The 27,372-nt window shown below is 36.0% G+C and overlaps 1 protein-coding gene across 1 annotated transcript; it reads right to left on the bottom strand.

Moving 5' to 3' along the window:
- Nucleotides 1–1,153: 1,153 nt before the first annotated feature.
- LOC115924081 (vesicle-associated membrane protein-associated protein A-like) lies at nucleotides 1,154–27,372 on the bottom strand (the record flags this gene model as incomplete). Its single annotated transcript, XM_030985832.1, has 7 exons — nucleotides 1,154–1,268; nucleotides 2,847–2,998; nucleotides 3,658–3,761; nucleotides 4,151–4,303; nucleotides 7,495–7,633; nucleotides 26,734–26,837; nucleotides 27,220–27,372. Coding segments are annotated over 7 exons (920 nt in total), but the record flags the coding sequence as incomplete, so codon positions are not given.

Genomic DNA, 27,372 nt, shown 5'->3' on the forward strand with positions numbered 1-27,372 from the left:
TGCATTTATTACATTTTCTTTTCTTTTGAGCTTCTCGTTTATTATTTTCGGTTTGTAAATAATGAGCATGCGATATACGCTGTTGTTCATAAAGTCTTTGATAACACTTATTATTTTCTCAACACTTTGATGATCAATTTCCTCATAATGACAATCAAACCACAATAATCTTTACAAACTTGTTTTTCTTCTTCAATTTCTTCAACCTTGGTCAGTGTAACGAAATTATTCCAACGTTATGGTATTAGTGTATGACTGAAAATACTTTATAACATTTGAAATGAATGCATTCGTATAATTACTGTAAGGTGGTTGGCTTGTTTTATTCTGTACAACCAGGGCAAAGTCTCACCTCCCTGGTACAACGCAAGTAAATGACAATGTTTGGTAAGGTTGTACTCATTTTCCTTAGGTCATAGTAATCGACGTCTTGACATGAGACTATCTTCCCCATGCAGAAAACTGACTTGACGTTGGTCGATTCCTTTCGTTCGAAGTTTGTTTTCACCTTAAATTTTCCATTTTAATCATATTTCAAGCAAGATTAGCAATTTCTTTTACAGAAGTCATACAAACAATCATAATTTGGTAATATTCACCTCTCAGCCAGCGCGTGACCTTGTCTGTCCATTAGAAGGAATTCGTGGTTTCGAGGCATAGTTGTTTGCCCAGACCCTTAATAGAAACATCACATAGATGCATGCACTACAATATTTATAAACAACCTTAATATGGAAGCAAGCTTAATTAATATCTTTTATTAGTACTTAGTACATTTGATATTGATGATTTCGAGTTTTTGGTATAACTATTCGTTAGAAAGAGAGAAAGGAAAATCAATATATAGTGCAACGGGTATGAAAACATAATCTAGTCAGTGGTCGGGTCTTCTAAACCACTGCATTCCACCGAGAGTAAAAATTAAGATAGTTTCTCGTCGTGTTGCCTCGAATTATGACCGTAATAAAACTGTCAGACTAAAATAAGACACACGACCTTCGTCATAGGCCCATGTAGTGTACGAACAGTCGAACATTACTCTTAAAATTATCTTCTGTAAAAAATGCCATAAGATAAGAATAAGTCAGTTTGTCCGCGACAAAATGTAGACTGTTTCAAGAAAATTTCGCTGGAATTGAAGACATTGGCAAGATCATTTTAAGTCATTTTGGCCGGCCAGTTCATAGTGGAGGCTGGCGGCTGCTTTGAGGGTTCGGCGGGTGGCGGTGGTTGATGTACGGGTGTCTGTCGGGGTGGTGAGGGCGGTGCTGGAGAAAGAAAGATAACAAACAGTCCTTTTCAGGACTACACTCCTCCAAGAAAGATTACCGAGTCAGAGTCCTTTTTCAGGACTCCTCAAACCTCTCTCTCTCTCTCACACACATGGTGCAACCGCAAACCTACTGTATATCTACATCAACATGCAAGCCACTTACAAGCAGCACCAAACATGATATTGTTTTGAAAACAGTCTGAAAACATTGGAGGTAGAATGAATAAGAGAAAATGTGGTCATGTAAACAAGTGCATTATGTCCATGTTAATCCCCTAGTTCCAAAATCATGATTGTATTCTCTATTTATTTCTCCTATATAATTTATTTCAATTTAAAATAGAAATTCTAATGTTCCTTCGTTTGGCTTGATAATATTTCAGCTACGAATTGACAGTTTTGGTAGACATCTTGTATGTATTATAGCAATACATTATTGGCAAATGACGTATTGTTTATACGATAATAATGATAAGAAGAAGAAGCATCCAAATAACTAGAATAATAACAATAACACATAATTACTATAATAATGATTATAATTACGATAATTACTATAATAATAAATATAACAATGATAATAATAATGATTATTATGATACTGCTGCTATTACTACTACTACAACTACAACTACTATGAAGAAGTAAATGAAGAAGAAGGGGTAGGAGAAGAATCATTTCAACGATATTAGTGAGTATATTCTCAATGATGAGGCATACACGTGCATACACATTACATATTCCGTGGTAAGAATGAAGTAAGCGAGGGAAAATTAAGGCAATGACAAACGAGAGCGAGAGAGAGAGAGAGAGACAGAATATGGCCGGGTTCAAATTAAGTTTTCTTTAAATTAGACCCAATACTGAGGATCTTTTTATGTGCCATGTTTTTGTTATTTGACGGCTTTTGACGCTACATACAAGAGCCGTCTTTTGTCACCAAATAAAATACAATTTGGCGATGCTATGTTGCAAAATGCCTGTACGCGCGGGTACGCGCGGAAATGCGCACACATTAGTGCTCCCGCGCAAATTTTGGAAATCCTTAAAATGGCCTGAAACGTGTGGATTGTATTGACAATTTTGTTGACCTTTGACCTGACATTAATGTATACTAAATATAGTTGATTTTTGATAACTCCTTATTGAGATATGATAATGACCTGATTTTTACAAAATGGCGCCTGGATGACGTCACAATGACCCCATGACCTTAAAAAAGGTTTCGAGAACTTAAAATTATAGGGCCTGATAACTGACAGAAATTTGAAGGAAATCGACCAAGTCGATTTCGAGTAAACGTGTACACACAAAACTGTACGGAAGAAATAAAAATAAAGAAATAATAAATAAATAAAGAATAAAAAAATTCTGAGGAAATCAATAGGTGATCTGTCGTTGACATACCACCTATTAAGACAAATCTTAAATAAATAAATAGGTCATACGTTGATTTCGTACGTTTCACCTAATTATAGGGCCTAAGGTAAATTGTAAGATAGAAAGAAGGGTATAAAAGAGAAACAGTTCCGAGTCTAAAAGAATGGGCAAGAGGGGGGGGGGGTGTAGATACCTTTTTTGTTTACCTCGGAAACGGAGTTCTGTTGGTGGTTTGATTGCAAGGAGTTGATCTTGTGAGGCAGGTGCAGGAGTTTGGTTGGATGGCCATTCAAAAACACACTTTAGTTTGGTGTCCATTATAGCAGCAATATCTGATGCTTTCCACTACAAATGAAATTTTTCACGAACAATTAAACAAAAATAATTTTTTAAATTTCAGTGGAAAAACATGAGAGTAGCTTGGAAAACAATGAGAGTAGCTTGCAAATAAATCTTATATTTGCCAATTTTGAGACTGCAAAAATATTTATGTGACTTTCTTATTCATCAGAATTATAATGTATCATAATTTGTTTCATACTTTTACTGTATGCTTTCCTTCTTTTTTTCTGCTGGTTAGGGGGAGAACTTCCCATAATAAAAAAAAAATGCTTGAGTACAGCATAATGTTATTAATGAACACGTACATTAATAGATTGAAATGAAATCAAAATAACTTAGGATTAAGACATTTGCCGGAAAAAAAAACTTCATAGTTTACTGGACAAATATATGATAATCCACTTTATTTGACAGAAATACTGACAGAACACTGGGGGCAGCATCACAACAAACAAAAAAGGTGTGTAGATAATACCAAGATCTACCTCCATACAAAATTTGAATGAAATCCGTCAAGGAATGTGACAGTTATGAGGACACAAGAATATGACGCGGCGGACGCTGCTGAATCCAAAGTATCGTCCAGCATACTGCCAGGGGATACATTGCACATTAGCAACCCTTGAATGATCCCTAAAGTGAAAAGATGAGCTAATACATACCACTGCTTCCAAGTCAATATCTGCCTTTGGTATGACGATTGATTGTACCATAAATTTGTGATTGTACTTCTCATTTGGATCAAAGTCAAAGGGTTGTAGCATTACTACAGCAGAAAAAGAAGAGAAGGAAAAGGGAAGAAAGAACATTAATAGTAAGTTCTGTATGCATGTTCTTTAGTATACTTTTCATCTCTTCTTCACGAATACTAATTTGGTATGTTTACCTGTATAACTTATTCAGCTTGCTTACAATGAATTGAATATGCAAATTATGCAATCAATACAATCTTCTTTTCATTTTGGGGAATGGAAGGGAGATCTTGAGGTTTGAAATCCCAATCTACAAAACTTATCACATCATAAATTCTTACTCTGGATACAAATTCTGTTACAAGTCTGTCCGTCTCTCTCTCTCTCTCTCTCTGTCTCTATGTCGTTTTCATTAATCTCCCTCCCCTTCTTATACAAATTCCTTCCATACCATAGTACCTACCTGAAACAGTGACGTTCTGATTGGGAATCATGATTCCACTGTTCGGTCTCACACAATACCTTCTTGGTGTTGTTGTTTTGATGTTAAAGGAGATAATTTTGTCCGATGGATTTGAAAGTGTCAGCTCAGATGTGACAACATCTGTAAATGGACCTGAAATGAAAAAAAAAAATAAAACAAAAAACAGATGAATACTAAAAATAAACTTGACTTGACTAAGAAGTTATCTTGGAGTCAGACTAAACGTAAACTTAAGATAATGATGGCCTCATGGTCTAACAACATGAACAAAGTCCAAACTGGTCAGAGCCAGAGGTCAACTAGTAGAGGCACTATGATGGGAGACTCTTTTCTATTTGAGAGTTGATACACTGTTGTCAGAGACTTTTGTCAAAATATTTGGTAGCATATTTGGGAGCCCCGGAGCCTTATTTGGGATACCAGCATCACTACCAGTTTCCTTTCTTTACATTTATTACAAAGAGATTACCTTGGCTTAAATTGAAAATGTGATAAGTAGATTCCTCATGACAAATTACCCCTTTTTATCTTCTATTTTAAAAACTCATTGTCTACATTTGTTTTCATAACACTTTTCTCTTTCGTTTGAAGATCCATACATAAAAACCCCGGGGCTCCTGACCTCAGTGCAGAGAGGACAAGGTCTGGCTTGAAAAAATGGAACATATTTGTGAATGTTCTTTCTTGTTTCCTTTTGTAATCTTAATCTCAAATATGGATCATGATGTCAGTCTCTCAGTCTCAAGTAGGGAAACAGTCTCCCAATGCGGTCATTGAAAGTATCGCTAAATGTTAGATGCTAAAATCACCAACACTTCCAGCCAGGCCTTTCCAGCACTTCAGGGTTTGTTCATTCTTTTTGCAATTCAGCATTACATTGACAATGATAAATCAGTGTTATTTTTGTATACCAATTTTTTTATACACAAAATTCTGGCCTGGATCAACATTACAAACTCCTGTCTGAGGTCAACATTTTTGTGATGTGAACCGCATGTCAGTTCATGCCAACAGGATTCATGTACTGCCAAGTCTGTTTCATGTCCATGACCATGATATTGGTATAGGTAGGCGCATGCTAAGTAAGGCTTGGCCTAGACCAAAAGCTTCAGTCTCTCAATATCGTTGGTTGTTTTACTGAGACTACGTCTGGCTCCACTAGACCTCCGATTATAGAGACTGAAGTTCGTCCTATGGGGACTGTACGGAACAAATGGTTCGGTTCGGTCGAACCGCGATTAATGAGATATGAAACAAGATTTTCACTCTTTACATCATCATAAATGTTGCAATATTACAATAATTAGAATCTATATTAGAAAAAATAAAAAATAACGTATATATAGCTTATTTGACGTACGATAGCTTGCTCATTTAGATCCTAAATTAATGATTAATCCGAGAAAGTCTCCTAGTCAAAATGATTCGTTGTCAGCCATCTTGGTTTTAGTTGATGAATATTCATTTTTTCTTTGCAAACGTTCAATAGCTACCGTAGCTACGTACAAGTTAGCCAGGCTTGACCCACGAAACGAGTGCTCTGATTGGCCATTGGCTATGTTTTGGTAGGTTGACCCGGAAATAAATCGGCCGCCGGGTCATATAGCTCAATGTTCGAGTGCTTGAACGTACTGTTTCATGATTCTGAGATACAAATTGGATAATTCATATAAGTAAGTTCGTAAATTTCGCATTTAATAATAAGTTATCAAATTTTGATAACTGTAATTAGGAGATAGGCAAACCAACCTAAATTACATCTGATTTTGAAATTAGAAAATTAGATCTAAATAAAGAAAATCGAGGAGAAAATGTCGTGAACGAAAATATGTTCATCGCTGGCTCTAGATAACCCCCAGGGTGCGAAATCTCTGCAGTACCGTCTGTATTGGGGAATGTCAACAAATGTCAGTTTTTTTTAAAGAAATGACCCAAATCAGACGTTTATTTTTGTATAGGCTTGGCCTTGCCCTTGGTGATAATTATTTTGATTAAACATATGAATTACTAAGTAAAAGACAAAGCCTGTAACCGTGAGGCTAGTTGAGTCTTAGACCGAACAATTTATGTCGCTTGCGTTCGTTAGCCTCTGTTTTGGGTAGGGTCAGCTCCTTTCTTTAATTCGAGTCTGTCCTGTTACATTAGTCAGGAAAGGGTAAAGAACTAAGAAGTCTATCTTTGATTGTCTGCATAAACGAGGATAGCCTTCGTAAATGCGGACAGACCTGTCCGTAAAAATAAAGATCGTCTTCATTTTCGCAGACGTTTCACATTTCCAATCTGTGCGTTGGCGATGCGAAAAAAGGATTCCACAATGATTTTCTTGATGCATTTTATTTTTACATTAACTTTGTCCAGAGACTGTCACGTTATGAGTGATAAATCCTTGGGAAGACGGACAACCCATCAAAGTAGACGGTGGACTGTTTTTTTTTTTCTCATGTGGATTCCGTTTTTGGGCAGTTCGGGAACCCGAAACCGGGAGAGCGCCTATGAAGAAAAACGTGCGGACGATCCCTATTTTTGAGGACGCAATGTGACCGTGTTTACGAAGATATCCTCGTTTATGCGGATGATCCTCATTCCCGGACAAAGCGCCCTTAGAACTCTACCGATCACAATCATATTCATTCCAATCGCTGAATCATCAAAGCCATGTCATTGTCATTGACGAAATAGTCTAGTGCTCTGCACTCCAGCAAAGCATAGAGAGTCAATGCTAACGCGCATTGACCTCTAGCACTGCATACATGCTGTGAGCCAGGTATTATTAGACCCATACACAAATATACACTACACAATATTACATAGACTGTACACAATCATGCCGATGCAGCTGTAAGCAAAGTTTGACACTAGACTAACAATTTGATTTTATTTTTATTTATTTTTTTGTTTACATCAGTAAGTTGAAAAAATGTATTTTACTGCTATTTAGGTGTCATCAATTGTCACTAAAGTACCGATTTTGAGTGAAATCAGTTGAGTTTTGTACAGTGGTGTTTGAAAAAGTTGAGAATCAAAACCACAGGTTTTACTACACAGCCAGCTAGGATAGTGATGCTCCTTTGTGTGGTGCTCTGCTGGTCAGAGAATGAGCAGATGAGCGGTTTCCTAGACTATTTCATGATAATGCCAAACATCTGAATATTTCTAACATAGAAACTAAAACCCAAGATAAATATCAAAGTCAGCTGCCACATCTTGAATGTAACGTTGATAATAACACACATGTCACATGATGATGATTAGATCAATGCAAATCAAATGAGAAAACAAATTGAAACGAGTAAAAAAAAAATCAAAACCAAATAAATTTTTACCTCGGAAACGGAGTTCCGTTGGTGGTTTGATTGCAAGGAGTTGATCTTGTGAGGCAGGTGCAGGAGCTAGGTTGGCTGGCCATTCAAAAACACAGTTTAGTTTGGTGTCCATTATAGCAGCAATATCTGATGCTTTCCACTACAAAGAAAAAAAATGGTCACAACAAATTGGATATCTTGATCTCTCAAATGAAATTATTCACAAACAATTAAAAAAAACAGATTTTTAAAAGTTCAGTGGAAAAAAATGAGAGAAGCTTGGAAAACAATGAGAGTAGCTTGAAAAGAAATCTTATATTTGCCAATTTTGAGACTGCAAAAATATTTATGTGATTTTCTTATTCATCATAATTCTAATGTATCATAATTTTTTCATACTTTTACTGAATGCTTTCCTTCATTTTGTTTTGCTGGTTGGGGGAGAACTTCCCATAATAAAAAAATGGCTTGAGTAAAGGATAATTTAACTTAATTGAATTGAATTTATTTATTCACCACCATTGAAAACATTGAAACAAAAGATAAATGTACAATGACAATGTCAATATAACATAAATGCATGACATGAATTATGAAAAATACATGTACATTATGACAAATATAAAGTAAACTTTGCTTCAAGAGTAAAACGGACTATTTACAATGAGTTTGTGATCGATGGTAAAATAGAGACAAAAATAGCACATGTGCTAGTCGAGTCTGACTCTCGTTATCTAAAGCCTAAAATAAAGTTAATTCAAAAATACATGATGGGTTTCCAAATCTTATAAATACGATTTGTGTATATTAAAATGAAACTAGTATATATACAACTATATAGTTACGAGGTTATGATTCGTGGTTTTCAATTAAAAGTAATTTTGTAAGTTTTTTTACGAAAAGAGGTTCTTGATCTCTCAATTCTTAGATCAGTAGGAAGCATATTCCAAAAATTACTTCCAACAAACGAAACAGAAAACTTTCCTTGTTCTGTTTTGAATAAAGGAAGACGTAATTTTCGACCCGTTTTTTGTCTTGTGGAATATTCATGTTGTATCATACTGCAATAATTTTTTAAGGAATGAGGTAATCGTTCATTTATCAAATCAAAAACAAAAGTACATATAGATAATTTATGCAATTTAAAAACATTCAACAATTTGAGATCATGAAACAGTGCATTAGTATGAGAACGATGTGGCTTGAAAGTTATAGCAAGTACAGCCATCTTTTGAGTATAAAACATACAATTCAAGTGTGATTTATAAGTACTACCCCAAACCTCGATGCCATATGTAATATGTGGCTGTATCAGAGCTTTATACAACAGTATCAATATACGTTTAGGGACAAAGTGCCGTAATTTAAAGAGGATACCGACCTTTCTCCGTATACAGTCATTAACAGATTTTATATGTGAATTCCATGTTAAATGTCTGTCAATGGTAATGCCAACAAATGTCGCTTCCTCCACTTCTCTTAATTCCGCCCCATATATTTTTAATCTCCCTTTAAGCACAGCCTTTCTTCTACAACTACTGAAGAACATGAAATTGGTTTTTGACGCATTGATAGTAAGCTTATTTGCAGTGCACCAATTCTGTATTAATTTTAAATTTTCATTTACTTCACACTCATCTATTTGATCTAAACCTTTGGGAATAGTATGAAAAATATTAGAATCATCTGCAAATAGTCTGAAATTGAAATGATTTGTCACAGTTGGCAAACCGTTTATATAGATTAAAAACAGAGTTGGTCATAAGGAAGAACCTTGTGGTACACCGCATTTGATATATCTACTTTCTGATGATGACTCTTTGTATTTCACAAACTGCATTATGTCACTAAGATAGCTTTCGAGCCATTTCAGTGCATGTCCTCGGATGCCATAATGGGATAGCTTTTTAAATAATATGTTGTGGTTTATTGTGTCAAAAGCCTTTTGAAAGTGAAGAAACACACCAAGCGTACACATCCTTCGTCTATACTTTTCAATACCGTATTCATACGATGAATTAATGATAATTTAGTACTATACTTTTTCCTAAATCCCTACTGATGGTAATATAAAATGTCATGCGTTTCTAGAAAACTGGTCAATCGATTTTTGTCTAGTACTTTACCCAAAATTGGTAAGACATAAATGGGTCTATAATTCCCTATTTCATGTTTATTGCCTTTCTTAAACAGTGGACTGACTTTAGCAATTTTCATTTGATCAGGGAAATTTCCTGTTTCCAATGAAAGATTGAAGATATGTCTTAATGGTTCAGCCAAAATAGATGCACCATCCTTAATCAGGCGTACTGGAATGTTGTCGTAACCACAAGCTTTCTTCTCGTCTAGAGCCAACATGTGGTCATGAACTTTCTTCATTGTGACCGGTTTCCAAAAAAAGGGATTGCTCAACACTATTATTCAAATAATCTTCAAATAATGTGGGTACATTTGGTATTGCTGATGCTAGATTTGGACCAATGTTTACAAAGAAATCATTAAATTAATTGGCAATTTCAGATTCAGTTGTTAGAACTTTATCATATCCATTAATACGCCTTATAAGTTTGTCTACCTTAGTACCTTTGTTACCTTTATTTCTCCCAGATAGTAATTCATTGATAATGTTCTACGTTTTACTAGTGTTATTGCTGTTCTCAACTAGCAAAACCACTGTAATAATTTTTCTTGGCATTGCAAAGAACAGTCGTTAATACATTTCTGTAGTTCCGAAATAATTTGTACATCACTTACATCAAAATTAGATTTACTTACTTTTAAAAACAATTTATATTTTTTTCGAACAGACTTCATTATTGATTTGGTTATCCAAGGTTTTTTTTTATAAGCGCGTCCTTTGCAGCTTCTTTTCTCTTTGATTGGTGCGTGTTTTATTACAAACATTATTAAACAAATATTAGGACAAATGGAATATGCCATCCCTCGTTCAGAGGCGACCTTGCGATCTACATCATTGTTGACCACAAATGGGCGCTGTGGTGATGGGGTTTTTGCCTGGCCCTGAGCGGATCCTCGGAGAAACATTCCAGGCATATTATCCTTCTTCGCCTTTCCCTTACTTCCACCTGCTTCCACGACCAGGCATGTTGATAACAGCAAAAGGTGGATTTTCACTTCAGGAAAATAAAGGGATGGGACTGAAATATGTCCACCGCTACATAAGTCCAGATTTGGATGTGAATTCTAGCTTCAAATTTTCAGTTTCCAGTCATCTGTTGATCTGTTAACTCTCTCTAAGTAGTGCCTTAACACTAGACAAAGGCCTCACATATCCATACATGGATCAAACAGTGACAGTTAGTGTTAAATCCAGTATTTTACAGGACACAAAATAACACATCTTCTCCAGTTAAGCATCTAGTGTGATAGATGAACACGATAATAATATCAATAATAATAATAATAATAATAATAATAATAATAAGAATAATAATGATAACTAGATTTGTAATACTTGTTTGGAACAAGTATAGGTGGGCTGGTCCAACTAAAATTTGAGACAAAATGAAGCGCACATTTGAGATAGCTAATTGTCTCAGCTACATCATACCCAAAGTTCAGCGTAAACGAAGCTAAAACGACGGAGATATTGCTCGCGAAAGACGGGAATGTAGAATCCAGTTTTGAGAAAAAGTCATGTTCCATAGAGAATACACGCAATAAGTGAAAAATTGGCATGCCTCCTTTAATCGCAAAAATACACCATGATTCCTTTGTCAAAAAGAAAAATTTTGTGTTCTGCATTTGTATTGAATTGTCTCAGCTAGAACATATCGAAATTTGAAAGGAACTTGATCAATATTTACAGAGATACAATCAATTTTCCATAAATATGCTGACGTCATAATATGCAAATTGGAATTTTGAGTTCGGAGGCCATTTTGATGACGTCATGAGTTAATTGAGGGTCAAATGAGACATGAAATCATATCTCCGATTCATACTCTATCAAAATATGAAAAAAATTGGGGTCACCTTGCATCCTAAAGAGCTACAATGGATTTTGCATAGGCATGTTTTTGCCCATATATGCTATGTATTACAAGAGCTCGCGCGCACGGAAATTGTTGTTAAATGGTCGATCAATCCGTTATTAATAGTCATAAAGAGACAAACATGGTATCAATTTGTTTATAAATATATGTGAAATATTATGAAAGAAAAAAAAAGGCAATTCTATTTTGTGTTATAGTTTTACGCGCAAAAAACGCGCACGCATGCGTGTGTGCGCGATTTTTTATAAAATGCTTAGAATGGCCTAAAACGTATGCAAAAATGATTTTGAGGAGATTTTGAGCATTTAAACATTTTGCGCGCGCATTGACGCGCGGACGTACGCGGACGCGCGCGTTATTTGACCTGTAATTGACCAGACGGATATTGACCTTAATCATGATAAATATGAATGAGAAACAACCTTTGGTTATGAAGATATGATCATGTGTTGATTTTCGCAAAATTTTACAAAATGGCGCCTAGATGACGTCATCGGTGAAGGTCAATGTTGAAAACGTTATTGTGCTTTGTACATATGCCAATACTTATGTGTGCCAAATTTCAAGGCATTTGATTGAGCCATTTCCAAGTTATCTAGCCAGCAAAAAAGTGGTTAGAAATAAGAAAAAATATATAATAAATAAATAAAGGCAATTCTAACGAAATTATAAGGTGGTCTGTACGATATACAGCCCACCTGATAATAAATAAATACATAAAGGCAATTCTAACGAAATTATAAGGTGGTCTGGACGTTATACAGCCCACCTGACTAGATAGCGGTCATATGTGGGTTCGTTGTGATTTAAAATCCCGTTTCCCCCTATTTCCTCAGAATATTCCAGAGTTACAACGCACAGGGCTTATAAAGATCATGGCCTTCTAATTGTTTTATGAGGTCATGGGTGTGTGCGGAAGTGTGCGAATCAGTAATAATATATTTCATATCACCAAAATCGTCTGCTTTTCAACTTTGCTGCTCCCCCTTGGGGATGTTTTTATTTAAGACACACTCTTACAGAGCACACCATCCAAACAAAACCCAAGAGAGGGAAACTGCTCCTTTGTCAATGACCGAAAATGCTTTAACGCAGTCGTTATTGTTAAAACAGCTGAATATTCTCATTAAGATGCACATAATCAGAAGGCGGTGACTATCATTGGATCAAAGACAGAATCACGTTAAATTTCCATCCGTAATAGGTCCATTGTTTAACAATCAGTGCTAATTTACCTGCGTTTTAAAAGCCCCACTGTACTACTTGTAGCTACTTGCTACCTTTATATAGAAAACAATGCCTAATCGGTGACCATTCGTCCCCCGTGAACCTCTTTTTCTTATGTTGATTGAGAGTTTAGTTGATAAGATAACCACCTGTCAGTGACCACCCTGGTTGGTCTAATCCCTCCTAGCCACACTAGTACAGATGGCCTTTAAGTGTTTGAATTCTAACCCTTACCCTAACCCTTACCCTATCACCTAAACATATATGTTTTTTGCTTTTGGGAACAAAAACATGTTAGTAAAAAAAACGCTAAAAATGTTGCAGTGTACTTGAAACATTTTCAAGGAGGGGAATGGTTTTACCCAAAGATGGAAGAACAGTCCACGTTTCACATGTTTTATGACACAACTCGCCCATACTAATGTTTCTTACTACAAAATATTAAAAATACTAACTATGCGTGGATGATTCCTATCCTTTAATAGTAGAATTACTCGTGAGAAAAAGCAAATATTTACTCTTATTATGGCACTAAGTATGGCAATGATAATGCGGTGAAGGTGAGGACAACAATCCGACTGAAGATAATCTTAATTGTGATATCAACGACGACGACGACGACGACGATGTGTCCAGTATTTTAAAGATTATGGCGATCAAGACAATGGAGGTGAAGATAATGACAGTGAACTATTTTCATTTAACATTATTTATCCGTTGAACTGCAGTCCATGGAGAGTGCATGTCTTCGCAAAATCGAAGTCTTCGGTTGAAAAGAAGTCAACGACTTTGCCTTCACATTTTAAAGTAAATGGACAAAATATGAACGGTCCACATGACATTGCAAATTCTTTTAATGACTTTTGTATTAATATTGTTTTGAATACATGCAAAACTATTCTGTTAATAATATGGCAAATTATAGAGATTTGTTGCCTCAACCATGTGCTGCATCTTTATTTTTAAAACCTGTTAATGCAAATGAAATAACTACAATTGTACAATCATTGAAAAGTACTCAAAGTTGTGGAGTAGATGATTTCAATCCAAGTGTAATTAAGAAAGTTGATTAAGAAATGTCTTTTTGTACAGGAAATATGCCGTCAGAAATGAAATAAGCCAGAGTCACTCCAATATACAAAAAAGATGATGTTCATAATTTAAGTAATTATAGACCAATCTCAGTTTCACCATTTTTTTTTTACACAAAATATTTTTTTGTGAGATAATGAAAAACTGAGTGTCAAATTTGAAAGAACATAATATCTAAATGACAAAATCATCTTTGTTTGATCAAAATCGGTTCAGAGACGGCTGAAATATAACGATTTCTTATACTTGTGTACCACCACAAATATTAGATATTTTGAAAAAATTGAAAAAGCCGTTGAAAAAAACGCAATAACGCCTTTTACGTCTTATTTCAACCAATGCCGATGTTTGTTTTTTTGTTGGCGTTTTCGTGCTGATTATATTACTCACAATTAGCTGACTCATGTATTGTTATTTTTAATTAAATAATTAATTAACGGTCACAGTGTTTTTTTGAAAGTGGAGCTGAATTGGTATGATCGTATTTGCTAAATTTCACACATTTGGGGGTCTAAAATTACCTTCATAGCAATTTTAGGTTATAAAAGGGCACTATCAATGTCATAGATAAGAATAAGAGCAATAACCATGCACTTTGAAGGCATTTGCGGTCTGAAAACAGAACTCAACTATCCCTTTAAATAATGCAATATTACATTCTTGCCAATATGGATTTACCAAAATAATAAGAATATGTCTTATGTCTGATTTAAATACCTATCAATACCGTTATTTCAACAACTACAGTTTTTAAATATTTATCAATTGAACCAATATTGTATATCACTCATGGTTTTTAAACATAAAACTGATAAACTACCGATTAATCTTGCCACTATGATGAAATGTAAACAATCTTTTCATAATTATGATACTAAAAATCCTGGTAATAATTGTATTAAAAAATGTCTATCAACAAGTTCTTTATTTACTTTGAGACACTTTGGCCCCAAAATATGGAATTCTCTCCCCAGAGATATCCGTGATAATACATTCTTTAACTCTTTAACATCTATAATTGAAAATACTTCATCTGTTTTTAAATCAATAATAATATTTGTATGTTAATATGTCTCCTATGTTTTGTACACTGTTTTGTTATAGTTATATATTTTATAGGCAATTGTTGGAACTTATATGTATTTTTTAATAACACGGACTGCCTCGACAGACCTTTTTTTGGATAGGTTCTCCAATTCTATTGCTGATTAACTTTGTAATATTCCAATATGTTTGTAGACATGTTTCCATTTTGTGTGTATTCTCTGTTTGCTATATTGTATATAATCTGAATATTGTGTGTTTTTTTAAATTTGAATTGAAATAAAACTTGAAACTGAAACTTGAACGTGGTGTAGCCTAGTTCCTTTGGGTTATACACTAATGTCCTTTGGCAGGGCATTACTCTTCATTTGCCACACTCCACCCAGGTGAGGTAAATGGGTACCTGGCAGGAATGAATTCCTTGAAATGCTGGAGCGCTGTAATGGCACCTAGGCTAAAGCCGGGGTAAAAATAAATGCGCCTCAGAATAGAATTTCTAGATAGACGGCGCTATAGAAATGCCTATTATTATTATTATTATCATCACAACCTAGGTCGCCTGGAAGACTTTTCTGAGTATGTTAACCTGCTTCGTTGAATTGAGGTTCACATGAATGTGTTAATTTGCATTAATATTTGCCACGATGCATAGTTAAACATCGAATGGAGGAAGCAACGAAAGATACATAATTACATCGTATAGTCTTATCAACCCAAGAAGGGATCAAAGCGCCCCCAAACGGAAAGGAACAAATGTTTGGGACTTTGTATTTAGTGGGAAAATTCCAAGCTACAGCAAAATCCATAAACGCCTTTCTTGTTTATACATGGGTTATGGAAAAGCTGCTGATTTGGATGTAAAGATGCAACCAAATTCACTTTTTCAAGCTAATATTTTTAGTTTTCATTATATCGAAAATATTTATTTCAAAATCAAGAAGTAAAAAGAAGTAAAACCAAAAATGATGCAATAGCCTAGGATTGTGTTGACTTGCTATTTGTTGAAAATCCGAGAAATATGAGTTGAGTTGCGTTGAGCAAAAAAATAAAAAATAATAAGTGCTTTAACCTGGATAGAATGATAAACGTATTTTCCCTTAGCAAAATATCGATATATTCAGCTTCATCGTTGTAGCCTTGAATATTTCCCGCTTACATTGTGTTTGTTGCATCTCTGTAAAGGGTTACCGAACGTTGTTATCTATGATTCCATCATGAAAGGCAAATATGTACATCGTTCGGAAAGAGTGCAAAACACCTTTCAAGTCGAATGTAGATCAATAGAGTATTTTCGCATGATTGGAGGTGATTTCACACACAATTTCGCAATGTTAACCCACAATGTGCCATTAAAGCAGTTTTATACAGACCCTGCACGTAAATCCCGTACATTATTCTGCCTGGTATTCTTAGAGTTAATTTTTTGGGGGAGTCCTCTTGTTGATAATGCGGCGCCTGTTTTTGGCACCGCTTCCAACTTTAAAGTGGATACCATTGTGCATGGGGGGTTAATCGTGATATTGAATGTAACACACCGAATTTTGTATTGACCCTTTATGCTTTGAGATTGGATGATAAATTTCTAACGTGAATATCTATAATGATAATAATCTCCTACTACCCTCAAAGCCGCTGGATAGAGACAATAGGCCCGTTCACACAAAACAATTAGTGCGATTTGGATCGCGAAGCAAAGATCGATTTCTTTTTTTGCTACTGTTTACACATGTCAATTAAGTGCGAATTGGATCGTTCGAACACAGGGAGAATTCTCTCTCGACGGCAAGAACGTCCAAACTGCGAATGCGTGAGTCTCGACCGAGTTAGCGCGCATGGAATCCTGGAAAAATATTCTCAATTTATTCACACATACACACGGGCCGGCAAACTATCGTGATTATGCTGAAAATTCGCAAGACTTACTGCGAATTTGATCGCGAAAATTAGTGAAATTATTCTGTCCACACACGCAAAAAAACAACGGATTTTCTCTTTTTGTGTAGGTGTAAACTTCCCTATTATGAAGGATAATAATATGGAAAGGGTGTGGCGTTGACAAAGACATTTGAGAAAAGAATCCTCGATTAAAAATGTTAAAATGCAAACATTACTTACAATAAAAAAAAAGTCAAGGTCGTAAATTCACAGACACTTTTTACCCACATTAAAGATACTATGTCCCTTTTGCAGCCAACATCAAATTCTGTAGAACTGTGCAGGAATTACGAATATTTCATGTAATAATAATAGTGTAAACTTATTTATAAAATGGCTCTAGTATTTTAAGCATCGTGATTGGTCAATACGCGTCACATGACATTGAAAAAATTTGATGCAAGCACGATTTTGCAGAAATGAGTGCAGAAAAAGCGCAGTAAAAAGTTATATTGCACGGTGCGTACGCGTGACCATGGAGATCCAGTGCGCGCGCGTACGTGTAGTACGCGCTCCCTCGAGTTGCATTGCAATTATTGTAGGCTACGCGTAGCTAATATTGTACGCTCCACCAGGATCCCCAGCGCAACGTACGCGTAGCTAGCTCTAGCTAGCTAGCTAGAGCGGCCAGCGGGGTATTATTAAAAAGCAAATTTTTATTTTACTTTTGCCTTGGATTTAGGCCTGTTTTGACTTTTGGATTTTATAATGAAGCCAGGAATTTCAGCTGTCTGATGTAGACTCGTCTCTAGACCCACTGTATGGATTTTATTTTTAATCAAGGCAATGAATCCCATTGACTTTTTGGTAAGCCTGCAATTGTGCAAGGTCTTAGTCTAATTAGAAGTAGAACCAACATAACTCTAGATCTAGATCTAGATCGAACTCTCGTAGACTCTAACTTATTAGATCTAAAGTTTTGTTTTTGCTATTTGTGTCGCTATTTTATAAAACAAATAACGCACTTGACCCTGTTGTGCAAAACGTAAATGCAGTAAACGCTCGGTTTCTTCAGATGGTTCGCACTGTCAACTCGCCGCAAGCGGCTCGTTGCACAGAGCGGCACCAATCTAAAGAAACCTCGCGCGTACTGCATTCACCGCTATTGCACTCTGGGACGTGCGTTATTTGTATAAGAGCGCACACACCGTCCAGGGACGCTCATGGCGCTAGCTCAGCAACAGTTCTCTTTGATACAAGTAAAGTAAATAATTTTGCAATATTTTTTGCGATATTTTGTTATAACCCATTTCAATCCTCAGCTCTGCCTGATGGGGCCTGGTGCCTATCTGCGAAATTTGAACATTATCAGTGTCCTAAAATGCAAATTATGCAAGAAAACCCGTTTACTTGTTAGACTTCACTGTCAGACACTATTGAGTGACTGACTGGCTTTATTTTCTTCTTTGGTAATAACATACATAAAATGAGCTGTAAAGGTTACATGAGCATTTGTCTACGTCACTCTTTGTAATATCCAAAATTGAATTGAATGAATCTTTGCGCAGCATAAAACGTACGACCATTCGGTACAATGGTCTGAAAATGAGACTGTTACTTACTGGCTCTATAGCTCTTAAGTCGATTCGACAACTAAAAGTCATTTGTCCCACTTAAAGGCATGTTCAAGCCCCCTTTTTTAAAGGAAGTTCTAAATTAGTATTATCTTTCAAACGCCGTTGGAATTTAACCTTTTCATTTTGTTTTGGTCTGCAAATGGGATATAGTACCTTAAAATCTATTCCATTGGTAAGCTTCACCTTTCAAGTCTATTGTACATCAATTGGGTATTTTTGCATGATTGGTATTTGATTTCACGCACAATTTCGTACTGTTAACCCATACTGTGCCATTAAATCTCTTCTATACAGACCCTGCACGTAAACCCTATACATTATCTTGCCTGGTATTCTTAGAGTTAATTTAAGAGGGGATTCCCCTTTTTGATTCCCTGTTCTTGGCACCGCTTCAATTCTAAGGTAGATACCATTGTGTATGTGTACACTCCAGGAATTTCAACCTCTTTGTTATTCAGTTTATGACAAAATAGAGTTCACAAAGTAAAAGAGACTCCATGGCTTATCTCTGTACAACTAGCCGAACGAAGAATTGAACTCTATCGTTTCGAGAGATAAACGAAATGTCGTTATATTAAAGTGGACTAAAATGAAGAGAGGGATGAATCAAACACTGGAAGATTTTAAATTCTATATGCTCAACCGAGGGCATACATACCATTATGAATAAGAAAAATTGAGCGATAAAAAGCAGCTCTTGTAAAAGAGATTTTACAATGGCTGGCTATGCTACGGTCCCGGCCCCCCACTCAGGTTTCAAAATGACCGCATGCGTGTTGCCAAAATGTCCTTTTCGTAACAAAAGAAAAAGGTCGAGCCGTATTGACTTTACACACCGGACTTTTGCTGAAAAGGGGGGGGGATGCTGAAAAAGGCTCGTATACAAAAGAAAAGGTCGAGCCGTATTGACTTTACAAACCGGACTTTTGGTGAAAAGGGGGGGGGGGGGGGTCGGTTGGAACACGCATATGCGTACCCTAAATAACACTGAGTGGGGGGGGGGCGGGGCTACGGTAAAGATACAATGTTGGGCTCGTTACCGAGCGTGAACCCGCTCAACAACTTGGTTAATGGAACAGGTTAGAGCTAGTATAATTGTGAATATACATAAACGTGGTTTGACAGTGACCAATGTAAAGGTGGTCAGATTATAGGTCTGTGTTCTCAATTAATTTTCAACATCAATGAAAGGCTACCCATACATGTGCGTGTGTGTGTGTGTGTGTGTGTGTGTGTCTATCTGACTGTATTGTTCGATGCACTGTTTTATTCCTCACCCAGTAACTTGGCGCAAGTGAGATCTGGCAGTCTTGAAAAGATTGTCTGATGTTCAGTCATGCATGCAGGGATTCAAATGAAAATGGTACCTAAATGTACGGGGAGGATAACTCTATCAACACATGTCATGCAACCCATGATTAAATATTCATACTTCAAACAATACAACTTTTAGAAAGTGGGACATTTTTTTGACTCACTCTGTACTGTTAGATTGGACGATAAATTTCTAAAATGAACTTTTATAATGATAATAATCTCCTAATACCCTCAAAACCGCTGGATAGAAATATTATGTAGGCTAATATGGAAAGAATGTGGCGTTGACGAAGACATTCGAGGAAAGTATAAAACCTTGATTAAAAATGTTAAAGTCATACAACACTTACATGAAATATACCATTTCCTAAATTCATGCACAATTTTTACCCACGTCAACAACTATTGCATAAGTCAGCTTCTTCTGCTTGACGGTCAGAACGGTTACATATATTCATTTTGGGAAAGCATTGTCCTGAACACTGCTAGGTTTTGTAGTAATTAAGGACTTTTGCTAGTACTTCTTTACCCGTTCAGAATTACGCACGCCTTTTCCTTTTGTCAAATACCGAAGATAATATAACTGGATTATTTCCCGCTTACCTGACGTATGTTTCATCTCAGTAAAGGGTTATCGTACTTTGTTATCTAAGATTCCATCATGAAAGGCAAATATTTACATTGTTTGGAAAAAGAGCAAAACACCTTTCAAGTCTAGTGCAGATCAATTTTCGCTTGATTGGATGTGATTTCACGCACAATTTCGTAATGTTAACCCACAATGTGCCATTAAAGCTCTTCTATACAGACCCAGCACGTAAATCCCGTACATTATTCTGCCTGGTATTCTTAGAGTTAATTTTTTGGGGAGTCCTCTTTTTGATAAAGCGGCGCCTGTTTTTGGCACCGCTTCCAATTCTAAAGTGGATACCACTGTGTATGTGTACACTCCAGGAATTTTAACCTCTTTGTCATTCAGTTTTGTGACAAAATAGAATTTACAAAGTAAAAGAGGCTTCCTGGCTTATCTCCTTACAACTAGCCAAAGTATTGAACTCTATCATTTCGAGAAGAAAATGCGGAATGAAATGTAGAGAGGGATGAGTCAAGCACCGGATGATTTTACATTCGATATGCTCAATCAAGGGCTTAAAAATGATTAGAAATAAGAATATTTGAGAGATAAAAAGCCGAACTTGTAAAATAGATGGTAGAATGTCTGGCTGTGGCACGATGAGGATAACATTTTGGGCTTTTTATCCAACGTGACTTCGTTCAAGAATTAGAAAAATGGAACAGAGTTTAACAAGTATGATTATAAAATGACATTACGCTTGACAGTAACCGAGGTATAGGTGATCAGATTATAGGTCTGTGGTATCAATCAATTTTTAAGAACGATGAGAGGCTACCCATACGTTTGTGAGTGCGTATGTGTGTATGTTTGGAGAAGGGGAGGGGAGGCGGTATTATTTATCATGATCTTGAATGTAAACACACCGACTTTTAGTTTTAAAGCGATTTTTAATGACCCTTGATTATTTGAGATTGGACGTTACATTATTAAATAGAAATTTGTAATGATGATAATTCCCTAATACCCTCAATACCGCTGGAAAGAGATATCTACGGTGTATATCGAAAGGGTGTGTAGCTGAAGAAGACATTCGAGGAAAGTCAGATACACCCCCCCCCCCCCCCTCAACATTGGTTGTGTCGAAAGGACGCGGTGAGCGCTCTATCACCCCTTACGAGACACCTAGGAAAGGTGGTGGAGTATCTCTATTTGTTCTTGCATAATTCCCATTTTGATTAATAAGATAATACAAATTAATAAACAGATGACAAAATAATATGTCCAAGAAACTTATGATTAACGCATTTTGATTTCGCATTCATGTACTCTACAAGTTCTCCTAGGATGAACACAGGATAGGGCAGACATTTAAGTATAAGTTGGGGCATATTCATTCTATCAAAAAAAATTCAGGTAGGGAAAAGAACCTTGACGAAATCGGGAGTGTGCGCCCATTATACTTAGACAAAGAAAACCATGCGAGCCTACAAAAGCCGCTCCAAGCTTCACTGCATTCTCCACTGCATTCCATTGTATGGGTGCCTGGCATGCCAAACTTTTTTTCTTTCTTTCCGGCGGGGGCGGACTTACTTTGTGATGTTTCAAGGGGTGCTTGACTGAATATGTGATTTCTATCTATAAAACGTGTTGTCTGCACCCAAGCTTCTTGCAGCCATGGATCAGCATAATTCAATTTGGTTACCTTAATTTCATATGATATGACACTAAGGTTATCGCGACATTGCATTAATTACAATTTGAATGCATACAATACATACAATATAATTGACAAGTTCGTTAATGTATGGACATTCTTTACACATAACAAATATATTGCATTAGATAGCTTATTATACTTATATGGTCAGAATGGTTACATACATTCATTTGGGAAAGATTTATGCCCATAACTGCTACGCTTTGTAGTAAATAAGGATTTTCGCTTGTACTTTTTGACCTGGTCAAAATGACTCCCGTCTTTTACCTTTTGTCAAATACCGATCATAGCAGCTCATGGCATTGTGGAATTGATAAGTTCCCGCTTACATGACGTCTGTTGCATCTCAGGAAAGGCATATCATACTTTATTATCTATGATTTGACGATCAAAGGAAAATATGTACATTGTTTGGAAAACCTTTAAAGTCCATTAAAGATGAATAGAGTATACAAACTAGATTTGCAATACTTGTTTGGAACAAGTATAGGTGGGCTGATCCAACAAAAAATCGAGACAAAATAAAGGGCACATTTCAGATATCTTATTGTCTCAGCTACAACATACTCGAAGTTCAGCGTAAACGAAGCTAAAAAGACGGAGATATTGTTCGCGAAAGTCTGAAATGTAGAACCCAGTTTTTGAGAAAAAGTAATGTTCCATAGAGAATACACGCAAAATGTGAAAAATTGACATGCCTCTTTTAATCGCAAAAATACGACATGATGCTTTTGTCAAAAAGAAAAATCGTGACCACTACATTTGTAGAAAATTGTCTCAGCTAGAACATATCAAAATTAGGAAGAAAATTGATCAATATTTACAGAGATACAATCAATTTTCCATAAATATGCTGACGTCATAATATGCAAATTAAAATTTTGAGTTCGGAGGCCATTATGATGACGTCATGAATTAATTGAGGGTCAAATGAGACATGAAACAATATCTCCGAATCATATTCTATTAAAATATGAAAACAAATTGGGGTCACCTTGCATCTTAAAGAGCTACAATGGATTTTGAATAGGCATGTTTTTGCATACATATGCTATGTATTACAAGAGCTCGCGCGCACGGAAATTTATGTAAACGGTCAATCATTCCGGTATCAATAGTTATAAAGAGACAAACATGGTATCAATTTGTTTGTAAAAATATGTGGAATATCAAGAAAGAAAAAAAATGCGCGAAAACGCGCGCGCACGCGCGCGCATGCGCGTGTGAGCGATTTTTTATAAAATGCTTAAAATGGCCTAAAACGTATGCAAAATGATTTTGAGACTATGTTGAGCATTTCAAAATTTTGCGCGCGCACCACGCGCGGACGTACCCGTACGCGCGCGTTTTTTTACATGAAATTGACCGGACGGGTATTGACCTTAATCATGATAAATATGAATGAGAAATGCCTTTCTATTATGAAGATATGATCATGAATTGATTTTCCGAAAATTTTACAAAATGGCGCCTAGATGACGTCATCAGTGAAGGTCAATGTTGAAAACGTTATTGTGCTTCGTACATATGCCTATACATATGTGTGTCAAATTTGAAGGCATTTGATTAAGCCATTTCCAAGTAATCGTGCTTACAAAAAAGTGGTTAGAAATAAGAAAAAGATACTAGATTTGTAATACTTGTTTGGAACAAGTATAGGTGGGCTGGTCCAACTAAAATCTGAGACAAAATAAAGGGCACATTTGAGATAGCTTATTGTCTCAGCTACAACATACTCGAAGCTCAGCGTAAACGAAGCTAAAACGACGGAGATATTGCTCGCAAAAGACGGGAATGTAGAATCCAGTTTTAAGAAAAAATCATGTCCTATTGAGAATACACGCAAAATGTGAAAAATTGACATGCCTCCTTTAATCGCCAAAAATACGCCATGATGCCTTTGTCAAAATAAAAAATTGTGGCAATTTTTTTGTAGAAATTTGTTTTAGCTAGTACATATCAAAATCTGTAGGAAAAAAAAATCAATATTTACAGAGATACAATCAATTTTCCAAAAATATGCTGACGTCATAATATGCAAATGGAAATTTTGAGTTCACAGGCAATTATGATGACGTCATGACATAATTGAGGGTCAAATGAGACATACAAATCATGTCTCTGACTCATACTCTATCAAAATATGAAGAAAAAAATTGGGGTTCCCAGTTGCATCCCAAAGAGCTACAATGGATTTTGTATAGGCATGTTTTTGCCCATATATCCTATGTATTACAAGAGCTCGCGCGCACGGACATTTATGTTAAACGGTCGATCATTCCGTTATCAATGGTCATAAAGAGACAAACATGGTATCAATTTGTTTGTAAAAATATGTGAAAACTATGAAAGGAAAAAAAATGGCGATTCTATGTTGTGTAATAGTTTTACGTTCGAAAACGCGCACGCATGCGCGTGTGTGCGATTTTTTATAAAATGCTTAGAATGGCCAAAAACGTATGCAAAATAATTTTGATACGATTTTGAGCATTTTGAAATTTTGCGCGCACATTGACGCGCGTACGTACGCGCACGCGCTCGTTATTTGACCTGCAATTGACCGGACGGATATTGACCTTTATCATAATAAATATGAATGAGAAATGCCTTTCCGTTATGAAGATATCATCATGAATTGATTTTCCGAAAATTTTACAAAATGGCGCCTAGATGACGTCATCAGTGAGGGTCAATGTTGAAAACATTATTGTGCTTTGTACATATGCCTATACATGTGTGTGCCAAATTTAAAGGTATTTGATTGAGCCATTTTTAAGTAATCGTGCTTACAAAAAAGTGGTTAGATGTAAGAAAAATAAATAATAAATAAAAAATAAGGCAACTTTAACGAAATTATAAGGTGGTCTGTACGTTATACAGCCCACCTGATAAATAAATAATAAAGGCAATTCTAACGAAATTATAAGGTGGTCTGTACGTTATACAGCCCACCTGATAAATAAAGGTAATTCTAACGAAATTATAAGGTGGTCTGTACGTTATACAGCCCACCTGATAAATAAAGGCAATTCTAACGAAATTATAAGGTGGTCTGTACGTTATACAGCCACCTCATAATAGTTAATACTATTAATAAAATCAATGAACACGTACATTAATAGATTTAAATAAAATCAAGATAACTTAAGGATTAAGATATTCGCTGGAAAAAACAGACTTCATAATTACTGTTTTTACACTGGCAATATTTTGCTTAACCCCGTACTATAAGTGGGGTTAAGGGGGGGGGGGGGGTCTTAGCCCCACCTATAGTACGGGGTTAACGCCACCTATCAATAGTACGGGGTTAAGCAAAATATTGCCAGTGTAAAAACAGTAATTATGAAGTAAAAATAGCAGGGCTAACTCCGCAATTGTGGTGCTAACTCTTGCTAACCCCGCAATTGACGTGCCAAGCAAATGAATGAGAACAGAAACGAAAAAAAGTCCGGAACTACGCAATGGAGCGTATCGCAGCTGGTCAGATGCGAAGTATGTCAAATCATAACATTCACGATACCCGGGGTTAACGAATTGCAGTGAGAACAGGGTGAATTTTCTTATTCCGGAAGAGGCGCTAGTACGGGACTAAAAACAGCGTGTGTGAAAAGCCCCAACAAATAGTCTGGGGTTAAGGATAGTACGGGGCTAAGCAAAGTACGGGGTTAAGCAAAACCAGTGTGAAAAGAGTAATAGTTCACTGGACAAATATATGATAATCCACTTTATTTGACAGAAATACTGACAGAACACTGGGAGCAGCATCACCAAAAATGATAGGTGTGTATATTATACCAAGATCCACCTCCATACAAAATTTGAATGAAATCCGTCAAGGAATGTGACAGTTAGTGCGCACACAAGAATATGACGCGGCGGACGCTGCGTAATCCAAAGTATCGTCCAGCATACTGCCAGGGGATACATTGTACATTATATACCTCACTTAAGTAATCCAGCAATCTGATTGGTCGAAATTGCATTCATAAACTTCAGCTGTTCCTGTAAAATTCCCGGTAACCATGGTTAAAACAGTTCAAAATCCCAATAATCATGGTTATTAAGAAAATAGGTCAGTCTCCATGGTTACCCCATAGGTTTACATGTTAAACAATGGTTTGAGCGATCGAGGATACCGTATGTGTGCGAAGGATTGGTCGGTAATTTCAATACAATTTAATCTCGATCGATCTTACCGACAATTTTATCTTGCATTGTTGACATGAAGACGAAAATAAACTTTCAAAAACAAAAAAACAACATCTGCCGATAGATCTTGATCTAAGTTCGTGCCAATATGCATTGCAAAAGTAAAAGAAGGGTGCTTTTGCGAAGCATTCATCACGCCGAAGCCGGTTTCAATCCATTTTAATGTATATATTGTACAGAACTGCCAAGCATGTTAACAGCGCGCGATGGCCGAGTGGTGTAAGGCGTTGGTTTAAGATGCATCACTCAATGTACGCAAGAGTTCGAATCTCACCTTCGACAAATAAAAAAAGTATTTTTTATTTTTTAGTCTATTTTTTTCGGCATATAAAAGTATTAATGACTGCTTTAATATTCGAGAAATAGTTGTTTTATACGCTCTCGGGAAGGTTACAATTGGGCTATTCCCCTCGGCACGCCTCGGGTAATAGCACAGTTCTAACCTTCCCTTGAGCGTATAAAAACAACTATTTTTCTCAAAGCAGTCATTAATACTATATTAGCAACCCTTGAATGATCCCTAAAGTGAAAAGATGAGCTAATACATACCACTGCTTCCAAGTCAATATCTGCCTTTGGTATGACGATTGATTGTACCATGAATTTGTGATTGTACTTCTCATTTGGATCAAAGTGAAAGGGTTGTAGCATTACTACACAGCAGAAAAAGAATAGAAGGAAAAGGGAAGAAAGAACATTAATAGTAAGTTCTGTATGCATGCTCTTTAGTATACTTTTCATCTCTTCTTCACGAATATTATTTTGTATGTTTACCTGTAAGTCTTATTCAGCATGCTTACAATGAATTAAATATTCAAATAATGCAATCAATACAATCTTCTTTTCATTTTGGGGAATGGAAGGGAGATCTTGAGGTTTGAAATCCCAATCTACACAATTTATCACATCATAAATTCTTACTCTGGATACAAATTATGTTACAGGTCTGTCCGTCTCTCTCTCTCTGTCTCTCTGTCTTTTTCATTAATCTCCTTCCCCTTCTTATTCAAATTCCTTCCATACCATAGTACCTACCTGAAACAGTGACGTTCTGATTGGGAATCATGATTCCACTTTTCGGTCTCACACAGTACCTACTTTGTGTTGTTGTTTGGATCTTAAAGCAGATAATTTTGTCCGATGGATTTGAAAGTGTCAGCTCAGATGTGACAACATCTGTAAATGGAC

Source organism: Strongylocentrotus purpuratus, unplaced genomic scaffold (assembly GCF_000002235.5).
Source record: "Strongylocentrotus purpuratus isolate Spur 01 unplaced genomic scaffold, Spur_5.0 spur5_contig_36, whole genome shotgun sequence".
NCBI classification, from domain to species: domain Eukaryota; kingdom Metazoa; phylum Echinodermata; class Echinoidea; order Camarodonta; family Strongylocentrotidae; genus Strongylocentrotus; species Strongylocentrotus purpuratus.